Source organism: Grammomys surdaster, unplaced genomic scaffold, assembly GCF_004785775.1.
Source record: "Grammomys surdaster isolate TR1022 unplaced genomic scaffold, NIH_TR_1.0 125688, whole genome shotgun sequence".
Classification (NCBI taxonomy): Eukaryota; Metazoa; Chordata; class Mammalia; order Rodentia; family Muridae; genus Grammomys; species Grammomys surdaster.
Genome location: NW_021620524.1, coordinates 1,392,944 through 1,409,101, shown reverse-complemented (window position 1 = coordinate 1,409,101; position 16,158 = coordinate 1,392,944). Strand labels below are relative to the sequence as shown.

The 16,158-nt window shown below is 53.2% G+C and overlaps 2 protein-coding genes across 2 annotated transcripts; both read left to right on the top strand.

Moving 5' to 3' along the window:
* Positions 1-303: 303 nt before the first annotated feature.
* Positions 304-4,330, top strand: Mrpl12 (mitochondrial ribosomal protein L12). Its single transcript, XM_028787932.1, has 5 exons — positions 304-613; positions 1,104-1,290; positions 1,517-1,603; positions 3,707-3,844; positions 3,938-4,330. The coding sequence occupies exons 1-5, from the start codon at positions 540-542 to the stop codon at positions 4,052-4,054; spliced, it is 603 nt and encodes a 200-aa protein (XP_028643765.1). The 5' UTR covers positions 304-539; the 3' UTR covers positions 4,055-4,330.
* Positions 4,331-7,589: 3,259 nt separating this feature from the next.
* Slc25a10 (solute carrier family 25 member 10) lies at positions 7,590-15,151 on the top strand. The gene is made up of 11 exons (XM_028787938.1): positions 7,590-7,777; positions 10,268-10,387; positions 10,737-10,851; positions 10,935-10,983; positions 11,256-11,297; positions 12,312-12,355; positions 12,532-12,602; positions 12,919-13,011; positions 13,271-13,348; positions 13,850-13,906; positions 14,002-15,151. The coding sequence occupies exons 1-11, from the start codon at positions 7,688-7,690 to the stop codon at positions 14,101-14,103; spliced, it is 861 nt and encodes a 286-aa protein (XP_028643771.1). The 5' UTR covers positions 7,590-7,687; the 3' UTR covers positions 14,104-15,151.
* The last annotated feature ends 1,007 nt before the right edge of the window (positions 15,152-16,158 follow it).

Below are 16,158 nucleotides of genomic sequence, written 5' to 3'. Positions count from 1 at the left end.
TGCTTAAAGTTTTAGCTCTCAATAGCTCACCCTGGAAAATCCAGCTCAACCTGACTTCGGGTGAGGACATTCAGATTTCCCTCCTGGCTAAGTGCCTGTCTTAATATGCACTCAAAGGTGGCGGTTCTGCCTGGTAGAAGGATTCCAGGCTTATAGAACAATGGATCAGGCCCTTTTCTTAGGCTTAAGAGTACTGGACTCCTTAGGTTGCTAATCTCTTGGACCCCTGAGCTGAATTCAAGGGGCTACGCAGCGAGCTCGTAGGTACGGGGCGCCCACTTACTCCCTTGGCGAGACAAAGGCATGCCCCACAGGGTTGGTGGAGAAAGCGCCAACCCAGTACTGCTTCCGGGCCGGGACTGCGCCTGTGCGTCGCACCGCTTAGTGCGTCATATCAGGCGCCAACCCAGGCTAGAGCGGCCCTGGGCTCCAAGACCTGGAGGTCTGGTGGCTAGAGAGGCCCGGACAGCTCGCCTCCTCCCAGATAGAGCGTCGCTTCCGCTTAGAGCCGCGTGTGTGACCTTCCCGCTTGCGGAGCTATGCTGCCGGCGGCGGCTAGCCGCCTGTGGGGGCCGCGGCTTGGACTCGGGGGAGTAGCGCTCCGCCTTCTCAGGTATAGCGGTGGGTCTAGAGCGCCGTTGTCTGGGCGGCGGGCAGGAAGCAGGCTCGGAGGGAAGGGGTGACGGGCGCATCGCCACCTTTCGCGGCCCAGCCTGCGGGGCGTGGAGAGGGCGGCTCGGCCTGGGCGACCTTGGGTGCAGGTACCTTTCGTCCCCAGCTTCCCGCCTCTCAGACCCATCGCTGTGGACCGCAGCATAGCCCGAGCCCGGTGCTTTACAATGCTTGGTGCAACACTGTGTACCCGCCGGGCTGATGTATTTTTCATTCAACCAGAAGTCTGCCGTTATGGGCAGGATTGCAGACATAATCGTGGGATCCTGAGGCCCTTTGGGAAGTGTAGGGAAGCCTTTTCAGGTCCCTTAACCCCACCCAGCTTGTGGATTCTGGCCCCAGTGGTGGCGGACTGAGCACATGGAACTTGTGCCCTCGATTCTCCCGCGTCTCCCGTTTTCTCGGGTCTAACGGCTGTTTGCATGGGATAGGCAACAGATGCCCGGTGTCTGTGGAGCGCGGCAGTTAAGAAGCAGCAGCCACCGAAGGAGTGAAGCACTCGCCGGTGCACCTCTGGATAATGCTCCCAAGGAATATCCCCCCAAGATTCAGCAACTGGTCCAAGACATTGCTAGTCTTACGCTCCTGGAGATCTCAGACCTCAACGAACTCCTGAAGGTATTGAAAGAGATCAGCACAGACCGAGACTAAGGATCCTGCCTTCTATTTGTATTTTTACCAAACAAGAGTCAGAGATCCCTGTCTCTTCTGGTGTGTTTTGGGAGTTTGGTAAATTATCAAAGGTGCTTTCCTAGGTGGTAGGGCCAAACAGGCTTGTACCTCCATTAGTAAGTACATTTAGGGTGTGATAAGCAGCCACTGAGACCTCTCCTCTATCCTACAGAAAACATTGAAGATCCAGGATGTCGGCCTTATGCCAATGGGTGGCGTGGTGCCTGGTGCCGTCCCTGCTGCAGCCCCAGCCCCTGAGGTGAGCCTAGGCCACAGGAAGACCTAATTCTGTGTGTCCAGTTAGCTGCCAACCTCAACATCTATGTATTTCTCTTGTTCCTGCTTGAGTCTGCAGCTGTAATTAGTGTGTCCCCACTGTGGGCTCCCCTGCAACAACTCTGGGCACTTTTCTGCCAAAGGCGTTCAAGATCCTTGTTTATTATTGTGTGAATGTGCGTGGGTGTACATGAGTAGGGGGTCAAAGGACAACTTTGAGGAGTTCTGTCTTTCCATGTGGGTTCTGGGGATCAACCTCGTGTCTGTAAGCTTTCCTTCCAGCCTCTGAGCCACACTGGTGGGAAACACAGTGATCTGAAGAGAGGAAGGTTTACATCAAACAGCACAGTGTCATAAGTACTATTGAAGGTAGGGAGGGCACAGATGTGTGGTAGAGTGCCTGCCTCCTGTGCCAGGGAACAGGGAAGCAGTATAAATTGGGTAGAGGCTTGAAATTTCAAGGAAAGCCGCTCCACAAGGTGAGTGTTGAATGAAACTTGAAGATGTTGAGGAAGAGAGAACAAGGCATTTCTCAAAAGAGTTCTAGCTGACAGGTTTCCAAGCAGTATTTAAAATATGAGAGGGGGCGGGGCAAGTTAGCATACGCTTTTAATTTCAGCACTTGGGAGGCACGTCTCTGAACTCCGAGCCTGCCAGGACGATGCGTAAAATTATTATGATTAATGTCATAATAATTTGACATTATTATGTCAAATAAATGCTGCTCAGAGACATGTGTGTGAGTACTTAAAGCGGTCAGAAGAACATGTCTGGTCCCTCGACCTGGAGTTGAAGACTGTTGCTACCAGCCTGACATGAGTGCTGGGAATTGAACTCAGGTTCCTCTGAGCAAACATTGTGTACGCTTACCTTTGAACCGTTTCTGTAGCCCAAACTGAACTTTTGAAGCATGGGTAGGGTTCATTGCCTAAGCCAGAGTACCTTTGAAAAGGGTCATACAGTGTCAGGATGCAGGCCCAATCCAGTTGTGTCTCTGGTGGTGGGGTTCAAAGCTGGGGCCACAAGGTCTCTATGCATCAACTAAGGAATACCATGGCCCCACCTGTCCCACTGTGAGTCATCTTTTGAGAATAAGGCTTAAAATAGTTGTCACTATAGCCAAGCCTGGTAGTGTATGCCTTCAAATCCCAGCACTCAGGAGGCAGGTGAATCTGAGGCCAGCCTGGTCTATAGAGTGAGTCAAAGGTTGGCTAGGGTTGTTATGCAAAGAAACCCTGTCTCAACCCTTTGCTGCGCCCCCCCCCCCAAAAAAAAGGTTGTCTAGTATTGTTGTTATGACCCCCAAGAGGTTGTCTGTTGTTATTGTTGCTACAAGGCTTGGTTGGCGGAAGACTGAGATAGTCCTGATTTTTCCATAAACATTTATTATCTGCAAAGCCTTTATTATTCTCCCTGCCTCATAAGTTTCTATTGTGTGTTACCTGTAGATGCTTGTGTGTGCTCACGTGGAAGCCTCCCGTGTTCAGGCACCACTTACCTTAGTTTTAGACATGGTCTCTTGGCCGGGAGCTTGTTGATCAGTCTATGCTGGGTAGCCAGTGGGCCCTTGGGATCTTCTTGTCTATGTGTCAGTGCTGGGTTATAGGCACAAGCTGCCGTGCCTCATTTCTTTTTCATGGGCTCCAGGGATCCACCTCAGGTCCTCAAACTTGCAAGACAAACCTTCATGAACATCTATCTACCTAGCCCCATAAATTACAGTTTTTAAGAGATATAAAATATAGCAGGGCGGTGGTGGCGCACGCCTTTAATGCCAGCACTTGGGAGGCAGAGGCAGGTGAATTTCTGAGTTTGAGGCCAGCTTGATCTACAGAGTGAACAGGACAGCCTGGGCTTCAGAGTAGCTCTGTCTCAATAATTATAAAAGCGCACAGGGTTGGGGTGGGAAGGAAGTACAAGGAGGCACAGAGAGTGTTTTATTCCGGGGCGTGGTACTGTGAATGATCTTCCTGGTATGGCTTTGTGCAGGGTGAAGCTCAGGTTATGTTTGGATCTTAACTGCAGGTCCTGGTGGGGCAGCCTCAACCCTTCCTTCCTTACCTTGTCTTTGTCTCCATACCCTAAGGCGGCTGAGGAAGAAGACATCCCCAAACAGAAAGAACGAACCCACTTCACCGTCCGCCTGACAGAAGCAAAGCCTGTGGACAAAGTGAAGCTCATCAAGGAGATCAAGAACTATGTGCAGGGCATAAACCTTGTCCAGGTGGGACCCCTTCCTCAGAGCCTTCCCCTGGGTGGTGTTGATGGTGGCTTTTCTTGCTTGGGTATGCTTGTGACAGACTGTTGTCTCTTTTAGGCCAAGAAGCTGGTGGAGTCCCTCCCCCAGGAAATCAAAGCTAACGTCGCCAAAGCTGAGGCAGAGAAGATCAAAGCAGCCTTGGAGGCAGTGGGTGGCACTGTGGTTCTGGAGTGAAACACGGTTATGAGGACTTATGGACTAGTGTCCCTGGGATCCAGGCAAAGCCTGCTCACCCCGCTTCACTCCCTGGCGGTGCGTTGGGAGCAACAGCTACTGACGCTAGTGACCAAGGTCTCCTGAGAGAGGGACAGGATGGACCTACTGTGATGGGGTGGGGCAGTGACAACCTTTGCAGAACTCTCAACAGATTGCCTTGGGAACTTACCAAGTGAATACACCCTCTGGTGGCTACTGAGAAAATATACTATTCAGGCTGGGTGTGTCCAGTGAGTGGTGTGTGTGCCCAGGCCTGGTAGTATGAGGGACCCCCTAGAGGCATATGTGTGTCCTGAACCTTGTGCAGGCTCTTTGCCCCTGCTGTGCCTGCCTGTTGGGCTTTTTTGGGGAGTGCAGCCATGCATCATGTCCCATTGTTTGGGGGAGGGGGCTATCCTCTGTTACTCCATAATAGGTTGTGTCCACCCAGACACAGCACAGTATGGAGCTGAGTTTAGGGGAGGGGTTGTATCTTGAGGTTTGAATAGGGAATTTCCATTCAGATGCTTGGAGAGGTTGTGTTCCTTTGTTTAACACAGGGTTTCTATATGTAGCTCTGGCTGTCCTGGAACTTGCCTTGTAGACCAGGCTGGCTTTGAACTCAAATCTGCCAGCTTCTGCCTCCTGTGTGTCAACACTGCCCAACATATACTTGGAGTTTTAAAAGTAACAAAGTCTGGCCCAACCTACCAAGACTGTTTTGGGTCCAGCATAGCCCCAGCTGGGGTGGGTAGGGACTGAGCTAGTAGCTCTAATACTCAATGCAGGATGGTGGTCCACAAGAGGGATAAGCACACTTAAAGATGGGACTTCTGCCAGACTCAGGGCTGGGGCAAGGTGGCAGAAGAGGCTTGTGCATGCAGGTCTTAAAAGACTCTGACCAAGCCTGCACTGGGTCACCCCCAAGGTGGAGTGTGGAGTCGGTAGTTTTGTTCCTAGAACTCTGAGCAGAACCTAGGAGAACAACCATCTTCAGCTGGTCTTTAACCAAGCCCAAAGCCCAGTAGTGTTTGAACAGAAGGTACCCTCTAGCATTGGTACTGAGTAGTTGCAGTTCCTGTAAGAGACCAGAAGAGGGCAGTGTTGTCTTGTGAGGACTGCCTTGCACTTGGCAGCCCCACCCAGCTATAAGCCAGTCCACTCCACACTACATAACTAGGAAACTCCAGCTTCCCTGACTGAACTGCTGTACTCGGCCTTGGGGATTGCTGATGGCCACCCTGTTCTGGTTAATGATTGTCCATGAGCACTTCAGGGCTGTCCTCACAAAGGTGGCTACCAGGAGGCCTAGGTATGACTTGCCAGATCCTGCTACCACCTGGGGCAGGTGGGTGAGCTATCCTGTGGCCTGAAAAGTTCACATCTGCTCTAAGTACCATTCTACCCCAGGCAAGAGTCTAATCAATGCTAAGGTGATACCAGGCCCATGTGTTCTGAGCTTGAGGACGATGGACAAAGGTCTGGGTTGACCCTGACCTCTTTGGCTGTTACGTTAGCCTCACTTCACTCCTGTGATTCTGGACCATGCACTGAAGACAGATACAGACCTTAGTATGTGGTTGTGCTGATTGGTAGTAAAACACTTGCCTGGTGTGTGTAAGCTCTGCGTGCCTTCCCAAGTACTTCAGAGCAAGAAAAACTCAGGCCCCTTGATGTTATGGCCATTCCAGCCTTTCTGTACCCATTAATTACATGTGGGCCCTAGAATCCTGCGTGTATATGTGTTTGCCGTCCCAACAGTGAGGCCAATCTGAGAGCTACATGCGTGTTAGATCCTGTCTTAAAGGTAAAACGAGTCCTTAGCCTCTGGCCTGCATTTCCCAGTTGGGGCTTGTCCTTGCTCTCTACCTTGTAAGTTTTTCCCCATGGACTGAGTTCCTGTGGCCAGTAATGGTTTCCAGCTCTCTCAAAGAAGGGTAGACTACATATGTCTACATCTGTAGCCTGGTCACCTCCATTCTAGTTACAAGATTGATTAGACTGCTGTTGGATTTGGACCAAATGAGACTAGACAGAACTTGGCATAGCTTTGTTCCCGTGCTGTGTGAAGATTACCCTAACCCTTGGTCCTATAGCTCATGGTTCTTACGTGTAGCTTTGAAGGTGCCTCCAGTGTTTTATACACAAAAGCAGTATCTCTTGTTGAACACCAACCAGGCTTCCTCTAGCTTATGACCTCTTTGCTGTGCCTGGTGGTTTATGTCTAGTACTTCTCAGTTTCTGGGTAGGGCTGGTCTGTATGGGCAAGACCAAATGGTGCTCCTGGTCTCACACCAGCTGAACAATTATTCATTTCCCTACCCCACAGAGGCCCAGCTAAGTTATCAGATACTGCCACCTGGAGACCTGCCTAGACCTAAGGTATACATGTTGCCTGTACTTGCTGTAGGAAAGGAATGGATCCAGTGTGGGAAGTGTCCCTCACTCCCTCGGTACAGGCTTCTCCCAGTGTAGGGTGCTTTTGGGTGTGGGGAGAAATGCCAAGACAGCACAGCCCCTAGTGAGGAGCCAGGAGATCTAGCTTGGGTCTATGACAATAAGCATCTCGGCATGGGAGGCCACCTAGAGTTCTAGATGAACGGCATGATGCTTTATACCCCCATACTGCTACAAAGTTGGGCACTGGATGTTCAGCAGGGGCAGCCCGGGGCCTGGAGCTGTTTGCCAGGTGTATGTTAGCTTTCTTTTTTGCATCAGATAGCTATTGAGCCGGAGCTATAGGACACCTGTCTTTTATTCATGTGGCCAGACTTAATGCAGCCTTGGGACTCGGAATTCATCTTGCCTAGCAGGTGCACCCTCGGACTAGGAGCACATGTGGATTTCTTTGCCCATTGTCAGGAGTTAGAGATGGGCTTCTGAGACCAGGCAGATTGGAGCTGCTTCCTAGGAGCCTGAGCCAGTAACTATGAAGAATTCACAGTCCAGAACCCTCTCCGTGGTGGCTGCCTAAGGCTGTGTCCACAGCAAAGCTTGGCAGGGACTCGCTGGGTGTAGGCATGGGGGAGGAGCGCTGCTACCCTTTACTAAGAGCCTTTTGTCCCTGGTTTCTATTTAATTTGCAGACTGGCCTCAAGAAGGTTTCCATCCCCCTCTACATCTGGGCGGGGGATGGGCCCTCGAGGGGGATGGGGGTGGGGGATGGGGGGCAGAGGTCCACTGCTACAACACGTGTCCTTCACCTGGGTAACACAAGTCAGCACCAGGGCGCAAGTTCAGGCTAGGGCTAGAGGGTGCTGGTAGGAAACCAGCCTCCTGTTGAGTTGAGAATGGCAGAGCGCCTGCGGAACTGAGATCAAAGCCATAATCTGGAGAAGTAGGGGTGGCCATGAGCTAGCTCCAGCGGTTTCACGGTCCAGTGGACCTCCCATCTATGCTCCTCGGTGCGGCCGCTTTAAGACCAGAGGTGGAGTCTCCCAAGGCCGGAGTCCAGCGGCAGGCGGAGCCCATAGGCCCCGCCCCTGGGGCCGCGCGGGCGCATTGGCTGCACCGGGCGCGGGCGCTCGGTAGCGCTTTGAACCGGCCGTCAAGCGGCTGGAACCCGAGTTGTGGTGCTGACCGGGGTCGGACCAGGTCGTTGCTGCTCTGGCCATGGCCGAGGCACGCGTGTCTCGCTGGTACTTTGGGGGGCTGGCTTCCTGCGGAGCCGCCTGCTGCACGCACCCGCTAGACCTGCTCAAGGTGAGGCTGAGTTTCAAGGCCGATCGCGCGGGTGAGCCCTAGGCGCTGGGGACCATCCCCGGCCTGGCGCCTACAAGGCGTCTACTGCGGCCGCCGCTTGACTGCGCACCCGGTAATTACTGCCGGCGACGCCCACGCCGGCCTGAGCCCCGGCTGCCCCGCTCTGCGCTGCTGGCCTTGGGCCTGCGGACGCCCCTACGCTTACTTCCCCGTAGGCAGCGGTGGAAAATCCCCGGGGACCGTCTGCAGCTGGAGTCCGCAAGTGACAAACAGCTAAGCCTCAGAGGGGACATCCTGCTCCTCAGCTCACCGGCTAGTCCCCCCTGCTCCCCCCAACTCACCTCCCCCCCCCCCCCCCCGTCTTAACAGATGGCTGTCCAGCTTCAGCTGTGCGCGATAGTACTTATGTGAACTCTGCCACTCTGAGCCATTCCTTGGTCACAAACATTCGACTACTCTGGTTAAAGTTGTGCGTGTGTACAGGCGTTGAGACCCAAAGACCAGCCTGGATGCTGCACGCAAGAGCACTCCCACTGCAGGGTGCTTAGCACCACCTACTGTGAGGGCTTGGGAGTTGGAAATGAAGGCAATGGGTTAGGTGGTGATGTGACCTCGGTCTTCTGCTTCCGCTTGTTTGATTGCTATATTGGGATCAGCACCGTCCTAAGTGAGCTAGGAGACCTTGCATTCATAGGGTTCTGCCCTGTAAGACTGGCCGTAACAAATGAGACACGTGGTTTTGTGGGGGTTTGTTTGTGTGTGTGTGTGTGTGTGTGTGTGTGTGTGTGTGTGTGTTTCTTTAAAAATAAATACTTCTAGGGCAAACTGAGACAGCTCTCTCCCTGTTTCTGGGGTATTTTTTCCTGATTCTGTATTACCACAAAGAACTCACCCACTCTGCCCAATGGACTCTGGCTGCTACTTCAGCCTGTGGACCGAGCATTCACACTGGCTGCCACCCCCCCCCATCCCCCACGTTGGTTTGGTCCTTGAGATCTGAGCTGTTTGTTGATCCAGTCCCAGGCAAATTCTTCAAGCTTCTGGGCTGGTCTCTGTCTCCTCTTGGGGACTGAATTTCCTAAGAAAGGCAATAGCTTTTCTTTCTTTTATTTGTAGCCCAGGTTTACCTTCAACTTGTTATGCAGGCTTTGGACTCCTGCCTCTACCTTCCACGTGCAGGGGTTTCAGGCTTGGATGTCACTCCCAGATAGCTTTTCTAATTACTAAGAATGCTGGCCATTGGGTACACATGAGGACTGGAACCTCATTTTTCCTGGGGGTAGCATACACAGGTCCAGCCCCTGGGCCTTGCCTCTGGCAGGTATTATAACAGGAAGAGGAGGGTACTGATTGTTCTGGGAGGGGTTTCCTGTTGGTGTTTTCCTTTACTGAATGTACCTTCATCCTTCTCCGTCATGGGGGTCAGGCTAGATGGCTAACCCAGGTATGGGCCCAGGAGACTCACCTCACTCCCAGACAGTCCTTTGAGTGTTGACAGACTATGACATAAGAGTCCCAGGTGATTTGTTCATTGTCTAAGTTCCCTCCGGGTTTCGCCCCACCCCCACTCGGATGTTCTGCTGCTGCCCGGAGGAACAAGAAAGGTTGCAGTGGATGCCTGACCACTATTGGACCCAGGCCAGTCAACAGTGGGCAGTGCTCAGCCGCAGGAGAGTTAGCGGTCAGCGTATCCCAGTGAAGACTGCTCACAGAGACCATTTGAAAACTTGTATGGATTTTGTTTTAATAAGACAGGATCTTATTACACCTCAGGCTGACCTCAAACTCATGATCCTCCTGCCTTTGTCAACTTTGAAAACATGTTTTGAATTCGCTTGCTGTGTCCACTTTGCTTTGGTCCTCACATCCACAGAAGCTGTTAACCCTCATAGCCACTGTCCCTTGGGTGGGCCTTGACCCTTTGTCCCACTTGATCTGCATACTACTGGAGGATCACACCCCTATGGCTGAGCACCAGGCACCCTCTGTCCTCACCATCTTAGCTCTTTCTCTGTCAATTTTTCACATGAGTGTAAGCATGCCTGTGGGGCCACATTTGGCTGTGGACAGGCATTTTGGAATCAGTACCAGGGCTGATACAAGAATGATCAGGGCCAAAGCTCCTGAGCCTGACCTCAGGCCATCAGGACAGGAGAGAGAGTGAAGCAAGGCCTTGAGGGGCATAATTGTCACTACTGTATAAGAAGGAACAGTTATAGGCCCGGGACTAGGCACACTCCACCATTCTTAGGCCCTTTGGGACCTCCCTACTGCCCTGCTTTGGTTTCCTCCCACCCTAGGTAGGGATGCTGACAGCACCAAGTCCACAGGGTACAGACCTGGAAATAATTGATCCTGGCAGTTACCTCAGCAGAGCTTGTAATGGAGGCCCAGGCAGCTGGCTCACCGCAACCTTGTTTCTTCCAACTTGTGGCTAGGTCAGAGCTCTGCTCTGCATGGACGTGACAGACCCTCCCTGTCTATGCACAGGTGCATCTACAGACCCAACAGGAGGTGAAGCTGCGCATGACTGGAATGGCACTGCAGGTGGTGCGAACCGACGGCTTCCTGGCGCTCTACAACGGCCTGAGTGCCTCGCTGTGCAGGCAGGTGCGTGCATACGGCTTGGTTCTCGGACAGGACTCCTGAGATGAGTTCTTTTTTCTCTCGTGTTGACATCGGCTTCCTAGGTCTCAGAACCTAGGAGTCAGTCCTGTGAAGGAGCCTTAGGGAGCTGCAGCTGCTTTCTCTTCCTCCTTCAGATTTATTACAGATGAGACACGGGGTGGGTGTGCGGCAGGGGCCTGCCTTCCAGTCTCAGAAGGGAAAACTGAGGCTGAGAACAACCGGGAACAGCTCCTCTGGGTTTGTGAATTGGCTTGACTGCTTGCAAGCTCAATGGCTTTAGAATGGACACTGGGTAGAGTGACCAGTCCTCTGAGCCAGGCCCCCTCCCCAGATGACCTACTCCCTGACTCGGTTCGCTATCTACGAGACCATGAGGGACTACATGACCAAGGACAGCCAGGGGCCTCTCCCCTTCTACAACAAGGTCTTGCTGGGCGGCATCAGTGGTGAGCACTGGGTAGTCAGGGCAAGGGCTGGGCGGAGGCCCAGGACAGGGGACCGTCAGGCCCTGACACTTATATCACCACAGGTTTAACTGGAGGCTTCGTGGGGACCCCAGCAGATTTGGTCAATGTCAGGTTTGTATGAGCCTCTCATCCCACAAGGTCAAGGGCTTTCCCATTCCCAGGCAGGCAAGCCTTTGCCCAAATTACTCCCAGACTCCAAAGTACACTCAGCCTGGGGCAAGCCACTCAGACTCTAAGCCTGGCTTTAGCCAACTCCCATGATCCTTCCCTGAGCTTGGGTAGACAATCCAGCACTGTTAGCCCCAGGCAGTGAGCTGACGTGAGGCCTGGGGGCTAATGTACATCCAATGGACCACCTATCGCTGCCTGTCCTACTATTTCAGGATGCAGAATGACATGAAGCTGCCCCTGAACCAGCGGCGCAAGTGAGTAGGGGTGGGCTTTGGCCAGGTGGGAGACAGAGGTAAGGGGCCAGGCCAGGGAGGACCCCCGCACAGGTCTGCTGTCACATAACCAGGGACTCCCCGAATTGCTCATGAGTGCTCATGGGTCATATGGAACAGGAAACTGGTGACTTTACCATGCACAGTCACCCTGGGGTCACTAAGGGCTGTCACCTGGTCCCCTAAGACCTTTATGTTCTTTCCTATGGGAAGAATCTCACTAAACAGAGGTAGTCCCCATACCTGCCTGCAGGAACCTGCTGATACCAGAACTATCATATAGGATTGGGCTTCTTTGTAGCTGAGGATAGCCCTAGTCAGGTGTCTATGAGTGCAGGGGCACCCAAGCCTCAAAGCCCATGAGGTAGGGACACATGGGAGAAGGGCTCACAGCCAGGAGACCTGAGGTAGGAAGGCCCTCCTTTTCCACTCCAGGCTAGCCCCAGGCACAACATGGGGCTTCAAGATCAGCGTCTTCTGCAGCAGCTCCCCGCCCTTCCTGGCAGTGTCTAGCGTCCCTTCTAACAGTCTCAACTATCTCACTTTTTCCTTCACCTGTGGGAATCCAGGCTGTTTCTAGTGTTGTCTTCCCTTATGCTTAGGCTGTCCTTGAACTACAATCCTCCTGGTTTATCCTCCACAAAACTAGGCTGGTCCAGTTTCTAGTTTGTCTCTTTCTTCTTTTCTTTTTTTCTTTCTTTCTTTCATTCTTTCTTTCTTTCTTTCTTCCTTTCTCTCCCTCCCTCCCTCCCTCCCTCCCTCCCTTCCTCCCTTCCCTTTCCAGCTTCTTATTTTTATTTAATTTTGGGATAGGGTCTCATTCTGTAGCACAGGCTGGCTTTGAACTCTTACCATGAGGTACCCCATTGAGTATAATGCTGTTGCAAGAGTTGTGTGACCCACAGTGGGGATGTGGCTTTTCCTGGGGCCTAAGACACACCCTGCAGAACCAAGGGATGTGGTGAACCTCATCGGTCCGACTTTTGTCACCAACAGCTACTCTCATGCCCTGGATGGTCTGTACCGTGTAGCCCGCGAAGGTGAGGGGGAGAGGAATTTTACCTGATTGTAAAAATGTATGAATTTGGGTACATATGTGAACGGGTGGGCTTGGGGTGGAAAAGCAGCCCGCGGAAACAGACAGGGTGGGCAGTCAAGTGCAATGTTGGGGTGGCCTGAGGTCTAGAGTGATGTCACCTGTCACTTTTTCCTGCAGAAGGCCTGAAGAAGCTCTTCTCCGGAGCAACCATGGCATCCAGCCGTGGGGCCCTCGTCACTGTGGGCCAGGTAGGGGTCCTGTGCAAAATGGTGCTTTTAGACAAACATGTATGACCTCTATCCTCTATCCCCAGGGACTACAGCATAGCAGTGAGCACTGGGAGCCTTGGGGAGATTCGTGCTGTCCTGGGAGAGGGTGGGCACAGGTGGTTCAGCGGCAGCCTGCGTCTGACTTTGAGGCAGATCCTCACCTGCATGTCCAGGTGTGGTGATCCAGGTGACAGCAGGTGCTCGCTCACTGTCAGATGTTGTCATGTGGACCCTGTCTACTCTGTCTGGTTTCGGGGGTTTCTTTGGCCATGACTGTCCCCATTCCTGTGTGCAGCTGTCCTGCTATGACCAGGCCAAACAGCTGGTCCTCAGCACCGGGTACCTGCGTGACAACATTTTCACCCACTTTGTCTCCAGTTTCATCGCCGTAAGTGCCCCGCGTGGGGTGGGGGGTGGGGCACGATTCAAGGAGCACTTGGGGTGAGCCTGATGCAGCCTTCCTTAGCCCACAACTGGAAATCAAGTTCACAAGTTAGCCCAGGCCAAGATAATTCCTGTGTCACTTCTTCTTGCGGCCCTGGGACCCTCAGGAATGGAGAGAAGGGCTCTTTTAAGGTGGCCTGTGGGTGGGCACGCCCTGAGGGCCTGAGAGTGCCTGGAGGCCCATTGACAGATTACCTCCTCAGGGCGGATGTGCCACATTCCTGTGCCAGCCGCTGGATGTGCTGAAGACTCGCTTGATGAACTCCAAGGGCGAGTATCAGGTGAATACTGGGCTGTAGGCTCCAGGACTGGGTGGGGTTCCTGCCATCTATGGCCGTTCTTGGGGGGCCTCCTCACTCTCTGCTCTGTCTTATCCTGGGGATGGGTAAGCTTCCCACTGGGGTGTGGGAGCCCAGAGATGAGGCAGTTGTCCCCTGTTCCTTTCCAGTTGCTCAACTCTGGGTAGCACTTGCCTGGGGGTGGGGCTGTACTTTTCCAAGGCCTTGGCCTTGGTTTTGCTTTACAGAGGAAGCCGTTCACACAGTCAGTAGAATCTGACCAGTGTCTTGAGAGCCAGTCTGGTTGGCTATCTCAGCAGTCCATCGCCTTGGCCGACGTGGTCTTTACTCTTTTGTCCCTAATATCACAGTCCAAGCAGCTTTTGGTTTGGGCTCCAAACACGTTCCTGGGAACGCTTAGAGTGGCCATGCCCTCCTGTGCCTGAAGGGTTCCTCTGTGCCTTTGATTGAGAACCCTCTTGCATCCTTTACTGTTTCTTACAGGGTGTTTTCCACTGTGCCGTGGAGACAGCAAAACTCGGGCCGCAGGCCTTTTTCAAGGTGTGCTGGGGCGGTGGGGATGGTGGGCAATGGGAGAGCAACTGGGCTGGGTCTCCCTGGACCTGACGTCTCTCCCGTCTGGTGTCTCCACCCAGGGTCTCTTTCCTGCGGGCATCCGTCTCGTCCCCCACACCGTGCTCACGTTCATGTTCCTGGAGCAGCTACGGAAGCACTTTGGCATCAAAATGTCAACCTGACATGGCCAGGGACACGTGGGCCGTGCTCAGTCGTTGTGCTGAGCTCCTTGGAAGAGTGGGAAGGGCGTGGGCTCTCCTCCTTCTTGGCCTGGCCCGTGCTGGTCCTCAGCAGGTTCCTGTTCTTCCCACCCTCGGGCTGCTGGCTCTGCCTTCTGACCCTGCCTTGGCCCCAATGAAGTGGCACCTCTGCCCTACATGCTCCCAGGCTCTCCCCATTGGGTCGCCCTGTCTTCCCATCCAATGGATGATTCACTCAGAAGAGGTCTGGCCTGGCTGGTGTCACTGTCCCCACCTCCCTGGCTGCTACCCTGCCCTGCCTGGCAAGCCCAGCGAAGCTGAGTAGGCTTCCTGCTCCCTCTGGCCCTCTGTACACCGAGCAGCTTCTACCCAGAACTTGGGTAGTGAGTGTGGCAGGGTGCAGCCTATGGCAGCTTCTGCTTACCAAATGACTAGAGCACGCACGCACGCACTTTCATCACAAGAGGGACCACTGTGCCGTGTTCTGGAAGGTAGTGCCTTCAGGAGAGGGAACAGGCGGGCAGCACAAATCACCAGCAAATGTCATGGCAGTGGAGTCCAGAGAAAGTGCCTGGGGTGCCGTGTGCACCTCCTGTATGCAGCCTTGGCTGCGTTAATGGTCAGTTTTGCTGAATCCTGTACCTGTCGTCAGGAACTGGCTGTGTCCCTCACACACCTGTGACCTCCCTTGCCTGGCTTCCTCAGGGCCAGGGGAGCATGCTGGCAGAGCTGGGGCTAGAATGAGTTCATTGTATGTGCCCTCCCAGAATGTGTCTTCCTGTATGGCAGGGGTCACCCCTTACCACCCCTCAGGCTTCAAAGCAGCCTGGTTTTCCTCAAATGGGGTTGTGTGTGTGTCAACATGAGATTGGGCCCCGTGCCCATTTGCCTCCCGCAGTCCCCTCAGCACCAGGCCCTCACCCAGGAGATGGCCGTGGAGCCAGGGGCACTGCCGGCATCCGTCTTCAGGATCTAATAAACCAAGTGGCCTGGGAGACTTTTCTGTCTTCCCTGCTCACTCCTCACTCACTCGGGGGCCTGACAGTTTTTTGAGCTCATCCACCGCTAAGGACAATGCTGTCACCTTTGCATCCAGTAAACCAGGACCACCTTACAGGGTAGAGCCTATACGAAGAATTCTTAGACATCCAAAGGCAGGAGGAAAGGGAAATACCAACAGTAGCAAGTCGCTCTAGAGCCAGTCCCATGCAGTTGGTCACTGGCCAGGTGGCAGGCAAGCATGGGAGAACTAAGGATGCCCTGGGGTCTTTGGTGAATGCAAAGAGACTGAGATCCCAGGCTGATAGTTGTACTGGCTCAGGCTGGGCCTAGGAGTATTCCAGGTATGTAAACAAAAACGGGATATCAGCTAAGGGTACCAGGACTACAGCTCTGAATGAACTGATGCTTGGGTCAGAAGAGACCCAATGTACTTCAGGAGCCACAGCCCGTGTCCTATGTCATAGGTATAAACCATTTCGTGGACAGCCCTGAAGACACCGAGTTTGCCTAAACTAGAGTGTAATTTGTTACATGTAGAAAGTGTAGTGAGCCGGGTGGTGGCGGCGCACGCCTTTAATCCCAGCGCTTGGGAGGCAGGTGGATTTCTGAGTTAGAGATTTCGAGACTAGCCTGGTCTACAGAATGAGTTCCAGGACAGCCAGGGCTCCACAGAGAAACCCTGTCTCAAAAAAAAAAAGAAAAAAGTGGGGCTGGTGAGATGGCTCAGTGGTTAAGAGCACTGACTGCTCTTCTGGAGGTCCTAAGTTCAAATCCCAGCACCCACATGGTGGCTCACAACCATCTGTAATGAGATGTCTGAAGACAGCTATTGTGTACTTACATATAATAAATAAATAAAAACTTTAAAAAAAAAAAAGAAAAAAGTGTAGTGCAAGCTAGACGTGTGGTGGCACATACCACTCTCCAGGATCCAGAACACCTAATAACTAGTGGGTTTTAGTCTCTACAGTGTTGGGTCAAACCCTGGGCTTTACACTTGGTAAACACGCACTGTGGCAGCCTGCCCAGCCTCTC

Bases quoted from the DNA above. Each gene is read 5' to 3' on its own strand.
- Mrpl12 (XM_028787932.1), top strand. From the start codon at position 540: ATGCTGCCGGCGGCGGCTAGCCGCCTGTGGGGGCCGCGGCTTGGACTC. The intron at 1,291-1,516 runs GTATTGAAAGAG...TCTATCCTACAG, and splicing joins ACCTCAACGAACTCCTGAAG to AAAACATTGAAGATCCAGGA. The intron at 3,845-3,937 runs GTGGGACCCCTT...TGTCTCTTTTAG, and splicing joins AGGGCATAAACCTTGTCCAG to GCCAAGAAGCTGGTGGAGTC.
- Slc25a10 (XM_028787938.1), top strand. From the start codon at position 7,688: ATGGCCGAGGCACGCGTGTCTCGCTGGTACTTTGGGGGGCTGGCTTCC. The intron at 12,603-12,918 runs GTAGGGGTCCTG...TCCTGTGTGCAG, and splicing joins CCCTCGTCACTGTGGGCCAG to CTGTCCTGCTATGACCAGGC. The intron at 13,907-14,001 runs GTGTGCTGGGGC...GTCTCCACCCAG, and splicing joins GGCCGCAGGCCTTTTTCAAG to GGTCTCTTTCCTGCGGGCAT.